Source organism: Trichomonas vaginalis, chromosome VI (assembly GCF_026262505.1).
Source record: "Trichomonas vaginalis G3 chromosome VI, whole genome shotgun sequence".
Classification (NCBI taxonomy): Eukaryota; Parabasalia; order Trichomonadida; family Trichomonadidae; genus Trichomonas; species Trichomonas vaginalis.
The window spans coordinates 15,849,406-15,860,858 of NC_067208.1; the positions used below are offsets into that span (position 1 = coordinate 15,849,406).

General features: G+C 28.0%; 2 protein-coding genes and 1 pseudogene across 3 annotated transcripts, besides 3 other annotated features; 1 reads left to right on the plus strand and 2 right to left on the minus strand.

Annotated features, from left to right (window-relative positions):
- Positions 1-1,264: part of a mobile genetic element that runs on past the window's edge.
- A 921-nt stretch (positions 1,265-2,185) lies between these two features.
- On the minus strand, positions 2,186-3,064 carry TVAGG3_0872800 (annotated as a pseudogene). Its single transcript has one exon. A coding segment is annotated over exon 1 (879 nt).
- Positions 3,065-3,370: 306 nt separating this feature from the next.
- On the minus strand, positions 3,371-4,241 carry TVAGG3_0872810 (DNA/RNA polymerase superfamily; the record flags this gene model as incomplete). Its single annotated transcript, XM_051250122.1, has 1 exon — positions 3,371-4,241. A coding segment is annotated over one exon (871 nt), but the record flags the coding sequence as incomplete, so codon positions are not given.
- Positions 4,242-6,352: 2,111 nt separating this feature from the next.
- Positions 6,353-6,826: a mobile genetic element.
- Positions 6,827-7,465: 639 nt separating this feature from the next.
- Positions 7,466-11,453: part of a mobile genetic element that runs on past the window's edge.
- On the plus strand, positions 10,827-11,348 carry TVAGG3_0872840 (MULE transposase domain-containing protein; the record flags this gene model as incomplete). Its single annotated transcript, XM_001287498.2, has 1 exon — positions 10,827-11,348. The coding sequence occupies one exon, from the start codon at positions 10,827-10,829 to the stop codon at positions 11,346-11,348; it is 522 nt and encodes a 173-aa protein (XP_001287499.2).

Sequence of the window (11,453 nt, forward strand, 5' to 3'; positions counted from 1 at the left end):
TCAAAATGTCATGATAACATGGTAGCACCTTCAGTTCTTCAAAAATAATTCATTTTTACCTTCCTCTCGTGTTGTTGTCAAAATGTCATGATAACATGGTAGCACCTTCAGTTCTTCAAAAATAATTCATTTTTACCTTCCTCTCGTGATGTTGTCAAAATGTCATGTTGTCACCATTTTTAAAAGAAATTAAATTACCTGGTAGCACCCGGTAACATGGTAGCACTGAAAAAATTAAATTTGGATTGAGTTTAAAAATTCATCTTTATTAAATTCATCTCTTCCAATCAATTTATTTATTCTATTAAATTCTTTTATTTTTGCTTCACTCAGTTTAAGGATTGAACGGTAAGTTTTTAATTTTTCGATTATTTCTTTCCTCTCTTGATCGTTTTCAACCCCACCACATTGCGGCTTCTTTTTGTAATAGCATATTTTTGATTTAATTTTGTTTAGTTTCTTTTTATATTCATCATCAGGACTCTTGACTGCTTCGTTGTCACTCATTTCTTACGAAATAAAAAAATTAAATATTATTTAAATATAATGGAGTAATAAAATAAATCGGAATTTCTATTAATTTATTGTTAACCTCAACTAATACATTACCGTTAATATATCTAACAAATTCAGCTATTGTGTCAAATCTTCGTCTTCTTTTTGTCATTGATTTATCAGTTTTTCCATAATCGAGATGAATCAAAACTTTATCCCCTTGTTTAAAATTCATGAGCCCCGAATTAATTTGTTCACGTTTAACATCATTTAACCTTTCCATTTGTTTTCTAATATATTCCCATTCTTTTGAAATATCATTTTTCATTTCCACTGGTTTCATGTTTATAGTTCTATGCCATGTATTATTGTAATAATATACTAACTGCTGTATGATGGAGTCATGATTTCCATCCCAGTATATCTGACCGTTAACCCCTAACGCATCTCTAAGAGTTCTCATTACTGCATCAACTATTTTATTATGAAACGTATATGGAGAGGATGAAAAGTAAAAATGAATTTGTGGGAAATAATGAGCCATAGCTGCCTGAAATCCTTTATCACCATCACCCCTGATATTATCTACTCTTTCATGATCTAGTAAGTATTGAATAGCTCTTCTTGTTTCCTGTTCTGTTTTCCCTTTCACTGGAATGCAATATAAATATCTAGTGTTAATGTTAATGGCGAATAAATAAGTAACGTTTCCTTTTGAATATTCTAAATGATCGATTTCGTATGAATATGGATATGGTGCAAATGAGGGGCGACTAAATTTTTCCTTTAATGGTTGAATTTTTGGGTCAATTGGTTTATTTAATATCTTGAAATCCTTTTTAAAATCTTTTTGCTTCTTTAATGTTTGAAATGGATATAATAAAGTGAATGATGAAGGATTAACTGAAGGAGGAGGAGGTACTGTCGTTGGAGGTTTTGGTGTTGCAAGTGGTTTAATTTTATCTGCTTTGATTTTGGATTTCATTCCCCCCTTCATTAATTCTGGATGTATTCTATTCATTTGTTTTAAATATGCTGTATATAAAGGTTTGATATACTTTCCCGCTTCGAGTTTATGTTGAAGGATGAATTCCAAAAGTTGATCTTCATTTAAAAGTCGGGCTGAATATGATTTAACTAACGAATCATAAATTAAAGCTTGTGCTTCATTTATGGTCTGAATGACCTGGGCGTTTTGTTCCTTTGGCTTTTGCGGCTCAGGATTATATAATTTATATAATTCATCAATATCTTCTTCTGTTAATACTTTATTTTTGAAATCTTTCAATTGTTTAAGTTGTGATTTAGTTTTTCCCTTTGTATATTCATTATTTTTAATTTTGTCTTTAATTTTAGAAATTATTTTATCATGATATTTCAAAATTTCATTTTTATAATATGGATAATAATATTCCATATCATCACCCGTTATATTTTCATCATATTTTTGGAGATATGATTTTAATTCATAATAATTAAGAAAATTTTGATTAAGTACTAAATCATCAATTAAATTTTTTAAATCTGCGCTATTCATTTATATAAAAATAAAATAAATGTTTAAGGGTGCTCACCTCTTTGAATCATAGTATCAAAACCATCATTAACAGTTCCTTTTGTCTCTTCTGTGGTATTTTATTAAAAATAAAATTTTAAATTCATGACTCAACCCCTACGTTTTTAAATTGTATTAAATAAATGGCATACAACATCCATTTTCACAACATACAGCCTTAGTGTGTGCTCCTGTTAATGCAGTCTTACCGATTGTTAAGCGAGTCATTGACCGTTTTTAAGTTGTAAATTAATATTCTGACCATCAAATATCACTTTATCATTTATTATATCCAAATAATTTTTAGGTGTTAATTGTTTATTTTGTCGTAAACTAACACCTTTCATTTTTTGTGCAATCTTTTTAAAATCACTTCCATCAATTGAACCGTTGAATGATGTATAACATTTGGGGCATAAAGCAACCATGTTATCACCTTGTTTCTCAATTGCTAAACCCAATAACTTCTTCTCATGTGCTTTTTCTTCAGCTTTATTCTTTAATTTAGGTTTAAATTTCTCATCAAAACAGAAGAAATCAAATGGTGCGAATTTGAAAATGTTTTTATCATAAAATTGTTTATCGGTAACAATTGCTTGAAATGCTTGAGTGTTAGGAAGATTTGGATCGCCAGCGATTGCCCAATAAGATGAATCAGTATCACCTTCAATGAAATGAAAACGATTAACATTCATTTATACATAAAATCATAAATGAAAACCAAATACCAGTATTTAGCGTTATCTAAAGTGAAGAATGCCTCTTGTAAACATGTTCACATCTATAAAATCTATCTTTAAGCATCACTTGATACGTATCCTCTCCTATTTCTCTTATGTTTTTAAACTTATTTGACATACATGCAACGCGTGCCTTCTGTGCATTCATTATTTTAGTCTTTGCGTAATTTTGTGTATTCATTGCATCGTAACCATATGATCCATTAAGTGAAATCTTGCAAAATAAACTTTTTCCTTTATTTCCTTCTAATTCAGCCTTTTGTCTTTCGTTCATAAATTCGTTCGCAAATTCATTAAACAAGTGTTTTTAGTAAATGTTAAAATTGATTGAATATCATCAATGATAAAATGAAATCTGTCTATTAGATACCAAAGATAATAAGAAGAAAATGGTTGATATTGGTTGTGTGTTGATGCTAACTGAGTTAATTTCTCTGTTTCTGGTCAACTGGTAGATTGTTTGATTTCATGTAATTATACATAAAACTGCCAATTGTTTTTTCATCTGTGATAATATCTAAGTTTCTTATTATCGGTAAAAAGTTTATGTAATCATTAATGTATTTTTCATCAATGTGACCCTTTACTTCAGCCACGAATAAAGTATTTTTCTTCTTAATTATTCCCAATGCTTTTGCTTTCTTTGTTGCTGTATCACAAATGATAACACCATTCAATCTTCCCGGCATATACATTTTATGGTCAGTATATTGAATGAAATCATGAGGATTAGATGAAAATGATGAAGGATATAATGAATTAAAATCAACACCAACGAAATGAGTCATAATGTTGGTGGTGTCCTCATTTGATACAGTTTTAGTTTCTGGATTATATGAAAGTTTATTAATGTGCGTGATTCCTTTAAGATTTACTCTATGTTGAACATTTGATAAACCACCAGTAATTCCATTACGGAGAATGTGATAAGCTTCAACTGAATCTAAAGTCATTGGTAAATTATTTTTTAATGCATAATTTCTTAAATTGATTCTTAAACGTTGAACATCTTCATCTTTATTTGATTTCACGATATTGCAATAACAACACATTAACTGACAATTTTCTTTGGTATGTGGTTTTTCATTATCGATTCTATCCAATGTTGGTTTATTTGCATATGTAAACGCTTTACCGCACATTTTGCATTTAGATGAAAGGATTAAATCATGATAGTATTGAAAATCATCCATTGAAACATTATTTTTACTATCCCTTTCTGCTTTTTCATCTTGTTTCTTATATGATTCAATTTTATATTTCCAATACTTTTTCGTTAATTCAAAACTTGATTCTATCTCTTCCTCAAGATAGTTTTCATTAGGATTAAAGTTTTTATATGCTAAAGCGTAACGAATCATTGAAGCATTCGATGATAAAGAAAGATTATGAAGCATGTCAATTTTATAAACAAATGTTTCTTCAATAATTTTATCAATTGGGTTAATCATAATTTCAACATCTTTATTGCAATAATGAATAAAATATTCTAATCTATTCTTAAAATTTTTAGCATCATTGAGATATATTTGATAATCACTATCTGATATAGTTTCTTGGGTTAATGCTGAATAAAATGAATCTTTCGTAAATGGTTCCGCTTTATATAATTCTTCTTCATAATTCTCCCATGTGATGAATTGATAAGGGAAAAAGGATTTAACACGTGATTTATTGTTTCCGAAATCTTGAGTGAATTGGTCTAATGTCCCACCCGCTATATAATTTCTGATGTCAATAAACTCAATTCATATGGAACGTTTGTTTTCTTTACAATGATTTGCTTAAATTGTGAAGATGAACCCAGCATTGATTTTATTTTCCATTTTGCAGTGTTTAAATCATGAAGAATTAAATTTAAATCAAACTTTCCCGAATTAAAACCTATGATATTCACTTTATTGAATTCTTCATCTAGAAGTTCTTTAAATGCTTCCTTCTGTTTTTCATTTAATGTATGAGACTTCAATAATTCTTCATATTGTTCAATATTTGATTTAGCAACTAATGAACAGGTTGAAAATAAAAACTCAATCCAATCAGAAATAAAAGAATCACTCGAAGTTAAACAAAAATTCCTCGTATACGTTTTATCATTTAATTTAACCGTTGATGATACCATGAATGGTTTTAAGTAAGCGTTCAAAGTTGCACACTCAGAAAGTTGTAATTCTTCTTTAGTCTCTAATGTTTCAAAGTCAAAAGTAATATAATATCTTGTCGGTTGATAATATTCCTGCAAATTGTGAGCTAATAACCACTGATATATCTTCTGTTTCGTAATATGTGGTGCATATGGTTGCTGTGTCTTTTGCAACTGAACGTCTTGAATTAATCTTCCATTATTTTCTTTACATTTCTCACAATGCTTTAAAAATCTTCTTTGGTTTTTCCTTTCTGGGTCATCACGGATAGAATACACTTCTTCTTTACAATATGGACAAACTTTATAGCCGGTGAGTGCTTCAACGTCTGTTATTCTGTCAGCGTGAAGTTTTCCACATGGACTCTGTGTTAATAAAATATTTACTGTTTCAAATTCTGGATCTATCATTATTGATTCCACTAATGGAAAGTCTACCTTATTTATGTCCACATCTTCTGGTTGAGGATCACAATAATAGAAATCAATATTAACATTTAACATTCTCGCTAATCTCTCACTTTCTGATGAAATGTCAAACCCGTCATATGCATCTATTGCTTCATTTAAATAGCTTCTACGAGTTTTAGGATTAACACCATCAGGAATGTTATAGAAGCGTTTAAATAACCTTCTACCTTCTGCTCTAATTTGATTATCATTCATTTTAGCTGTTCCGTTTTTGTTCATTTATGTAAGAAAAAAATATCAAAAAATAAATAAAAATAAAGTTTATTTATTAAAGCCCATAAAATGAATTAAGAATACATAAATTTTTATCATCTGCAACGTGACGAATACATTTTAATTTACTCAAGAATGTGTACCCTGATACATTAAATCTAATTCCTGTTTTATTTAATTTCACAACTTTGAAAAGGAATGTATGAATAGCTATAAAATGATGAGAAGATGTTTTATGGGTTGCTTCCATTTTTTCTGAAATAAATGAATAAATATAATGTTTATAAGTTTTCATATCTTTTATGTTCTTAATAACGAATGGTATAGACCTTTCAACTTCATCTTCCTTCGGTGCTGTTCTTTCATATGAAACATTATTAGTATCTTCAACAATGAAACCACAATCACACAAAATTTTATAGGTTCCAATGGTTTCTTTTGATATTTTATCTAATAAATCAAAAACTTTATCAACACCTGTGCATTTATTTAAATAATAATTTGTGTAAATATCATGATCTTCTTTCTTAATCGTATTAGTTGCATACGTCACGTTTTTAAGAGCTTTTTTGAATTTTTCGGAATCTAAAGGTGGTGAAAGTAATATACAAGGGTATTCTTCATTATCAATAAATTGTAACTTATGTTTACGAATAAATTTAGTTCCTTCTTCTGAAAGTGTTTCATCTATTTCACCATCTAATAAATTTTGTGTTGATTCTGAGACATAATTTTTATATCTTTCTTCATGCGATTTCTGAACTTCTGATTCCGAAGCTGGGATATTCATTAAACCCTCTACTTCATTTTCATTATATTTTTCAACTTCTCTTAATTCCTTAATTTTTTCATCTATTTCATCTCTTATTTTTTCCAGTCTTTCAATTTCATCATATTCATCATCTTTAATCCGTTCTTCATAATATTCAGAGAAAACATCAGGTTCTTTAGGTTTTTCTTTTTTAGATGTGGGATATAAGAAATTTATAACATCATCTTTATTCATTTTTCCATCATAATCAAATTCATTTAAGAACTCCGCGAATTTTTTACAATTTCTTAAATAATATTTATCAACCTCATAACCCGCCTCCTCTAATATATCCTTTATTTCCTCATTTGTGAATCCTAAATTTTTAACATTGTTAGTTGTGACACTCATTTCATACAAAATAAAAAATAAATTCAAATAATCATTAGTTTCTTAAAGTTCTATGTTGAACTCATCAAATTCTTCTTCATCATCATCATTATCTTTAGCGAGTTTAATTACTCTTTCAATTCTATCTTTTGATAGTCTTGCGTTTAATTTTTTCTGAAGTTTTTCGTTACCAAGTTCTAAAATTTTACATGGATGATATTTAAACCTGTTAAATTCTTTTTCCTCAGTTTTAATCATTAATCTACAAAGAACTTTAGTGAAGTGGTTTTGTTGTTTAAACCATTTATCCTTAATATTTGTTATAAATTCAATATCCGGAATTAATTCCCAAATTTTTGAATTTTCGATTAATTTACCATCAAATGCAAAAGCAATAGGTTTAATATTAAACTTACCTTTATAAAATAAACTTTCTATGCAATCATCAAAATAAACGTCTACTTGTTTAACATGGGTGAGAATTGGTGAAAGTTTATCCATTAATTGATTCACAGTCACGAATCTTGATTCACTCATTTATGTAAGAATAAAAAAAATAAATTATTTTAAAATTAATGTTAATTTTAAATGATTTATAAATAAATATATTTTTTATTTCATATGTTAAAAATGATACAATATCACTCGATATTGTATGAATTCTTACGTTTACAAAAAAAGTCACTAAACCCATCATACACTACTACTAATTTGTTGATCAAGAATGACCTCACAATGTTTGATCATAAGTGAAGTCATCTTCATGGGTATTTAGAAATTCCAAGAGAAATTGCTTATTTCTCGCAGATGTAATATCTGAGAAAATCGAATTTAAATATTCATAGAAACCCAAATCATTCTCCGGTTCGAATAATTCATCTGTTGCTTTTTCTGTTTTTTCTATGAATTTTAATAATTTGATTAATAAATCTTCATCAGGAAGAATTATTGCTGCATTTGTGATAAAATTCCATATTGAGGTAATATGGCAATAATTACATTTATAAAATGTAATTTTATCCAAAATTTTTTGGCAAATTCGCATAATAGCATTAATATTTGAAGCTGAGATTAAACCTGTGATTACTTCTGTAACTTTTGGAAAATCATCGCAATTTAATATCTCTTTATATTGAATTGAGAAATAAAAAAATCAAATGGATTCATTTCTTCAATTTCAAGGAGATTGTAAAAATTGATAGAAGTGTTATTGCAACAAATTGTATTTGCAGCAAAAAATATCATTTGCTCGATTCCATTTTTGGAATAAATTTGCTGGAACAATGTTAAATTAAAACAGTTGCTTAATTTTTCTTCATTGTTTTCATAAAAAAGTAACAAGTTTGCAACTGAAATTTCAAAATTTTGATAATTGCCAGTTATTTCAGTAAATATATATATTTGCTTTTCTTCATCTAAAAATGGCAAATATTGATTTGCAATATTAACTAAAGTTTGGGATAAATTGTTCCAGTTTGATTTTACAATTTGTGAGCACATTATGTAATATGTAAATTTATCCGCTTTGTAGGAATTTAAAATTGTTTGTTGTTCTGTTTCAGTTAAATTACTGAATTTTTCAAGATTAATATTGTGATAAAAAATAGAATCCTTGAAACATTCTGATATCTTTTCAATGTTTAAAACGGATGCTAAAAAATGTAAAAGAACTTCATCAGTCACTGTGATTTTTTTGAAAAATTTATCCCAATTCAAGCATCCAATTGATCTTTCTGTCATTGTACTTATGCATTGATAAAGTTGATTTAATGAATCCGAAGAATAATCATTATGCTTGACTAGTTGAGTTAGTTGATACAGACTGTCGTCAGCCATTTTAAAAAAATGAATAAAATTGTATAGTAAATTATATTTGTGAAATTTGTGACGCTACATTCAATCTAAGACCAATATCTCAAAGAATTCCTCATTTAAGTATTACTTTTCATTGTTTTTTAAAAAATATCTTTGCTTATTTGTTCACTTTTTTGACATTTATTATATGCTTTTTATCATATTTCCGATGATATGAATATATATTCTATATAAGAATGACGCTACATTCAATCTAAGACCAATATCTCAAAGAATTCCTCATTTAAGTATTACTTTTCATTGTTTTTTAAAAAATATCTTTGCTTATTTGTTCACTTTTTTGACATTTATTATATGCTTTTTATCATATTTCCGATGATATGAATATATATTCTATATAAGAATGACGCTACATTCAATCTAAGACCAATATCTCAAAGAATTCCTCATTTAAGTATTACTTTTCATTTTTGATTCAATTTTCGAACGGTTTTCGTAAATTTTGCATCATTTCATTTTTTAATGGGAAAATCATCTATATTTAATCAAAAAAGAGCAAACTTTACAGACGAAAATAAAATATTTATCAGGGAACAATCTGATAAATACCAAAAATCAACATCGAGAGATGAAAAAACGAATATAATCAAACAAGTTCTTCAATATTTTAATATTAAATACGCCGAAAATGAATCTAAAGCTGTCAGAAGATATTTTAGTTATATTGCAGTTAAAAATATTCCCGCAGTTACTGGAAAATATCCTGATACAATTGTTCGCAAAGATATGCTTTATTCGCATGATCATACAAATATTATTAATTCAAATAATATTGAACGTTACTACCGTTGCATCGATCATTCTTGTCAAGCACGTTATTTAGTTAAAATTGAGAACAGTTCAGTTTCCGAAGATTTACAAAAGGAACATATACCCGAATGCAGACAATTTAAAAAGTTACAAAATGAAAAAAATGATCTTCATAAATCAATGACTCTGACAGAAATATACAATAAGGCAATGGCAAAATTTTCTGAAGACAACGGCACTTTTCAGCAGATTAAAAAATTTATGACAGAACTTGCTGTTGGTACTGATGAAAACCCATTAATTAAAGATTCATTGGTCAGGGAAGTTTATAATAAGTCCAGAAAATTTTCTGTTGGAGAAAAAATTACAGACGATGAAATTGCTAATTTTTGTTTAATAAATGGCGAGCAGTTTTTCATTGGCCATGATTTTCAAGCAAATTGTGAGACGATGTTTTTTGGTTTTGAGAAGGCAATTCAATTTGCAAAAGAAGCCACAGATTTATTTTGCGATGGAACTTTTAAAATTACACCAAAACATTTTCAAAAAGGACAGATGCTAACAATTATGATTTGTGAACCTTCAACAAATCAATATCTACCACTTTTATTTATATTCATGAAAAACCGCACATTTGAATCTTATAAGAAGGCATTTGAATATATTTTTACTGTCAAGGGTATTCAATTTTCAAAGCTAATTCAAATTCATTGTGATTTTGAAAAGGGAATGATAGAGGCACTTCAACAAATTTTCCCTAAAGTCCGTATAATTGGATGCCTATTTCATTTCAAACAAGCTTTACACAGGAAACTTGTAGCACTTTATACAAAAAATTTCAATACTTTACAAAATTCTTTATTTAAGCTATATTCTATTACTCCATTCATGTCTCATGAAGAATTTGTACTTACAATGCATATAATTAATCAAAATAAAGTTGATTCGATCAAAGATTATATTGATTATTTCAACAAAGTTTGGTTGCCGCACTACAATTTAATATCTCAATATAATAATGCAACTGCAATATTCACTAATGATTGCCTCGAGAGTATGCATTCAGAATTTTCTTCGTTAAAACATCCAAACATTTATGAAGCTATTAAGAAGATATCTCAAATCCAATTAGATAAATATAACGCCATCAAAAATAACCAGAAGATCGAGCGCCATATAAAAACCGTTATCACTGATAGCTACAAAAATTATATTCTTGACTGCTTTCAAAAAGAACTTGAGAAAACAATTTTTTCTATCAAACAATACAACGTAAGTGATCTTTCTTTGGCTCAGAACGAGATTTCTCCATATGGTTCCATAGAATCGAGTTCATTGTTCGAAAATATTCCAGTTCATGATGCAGATATACTCAAATCGATCGATCTAACAGATAAAGATACAATGATCACTAAGTTTATTAATGAAAAAAGAGAAAAAATTATGGCATTATTTAATGAAACATTAAATCATCCAGATTTTAATTCATCCACTCCAATTCAAACTAATTTTGAGCAAGCCGATACAAATCAAGGTTCAGATGCTCCAATTCGCTCCGAAAATTCAAATATTGCAGACTCTACAGATTTAGAACCAGAAAATCAAAACCATCCTTCTACAAATCAAATGTCTAGTAATCTAGAACATAAGCTGGACCTTCTTGATCATATTGAAAAACAATTATCGAAAATGCGCTCGTTATTGGGAATTCTTCCTACTACAAATGCTATTGTTGGGCCGTCAAAACAAGTTTCAGTTAATAGCAAGCAAAATTCTGAAAAAAATAAGAAAAAATCTTCCATAACAACAAAATCAAACAATAAAAAACAAAATTCATCCGACAATCCTCCTAAACGTAAAGCTCCTATTTCGGAAAGGATTCTCAGCGATAATAACTTATATTTTCAAGTTCATCGAAAGAGATCGAAAAGCAAACGTTCCACATCTACAGAGAAAAAGAATTGATATATGAAGTCTAATTCCTTTTATAACTACTATATTTTTATTCTTATGACTAAAAAATAATATATTATTTAACAATTTTCATTTTTTTCTTTTAACAATTTCGTT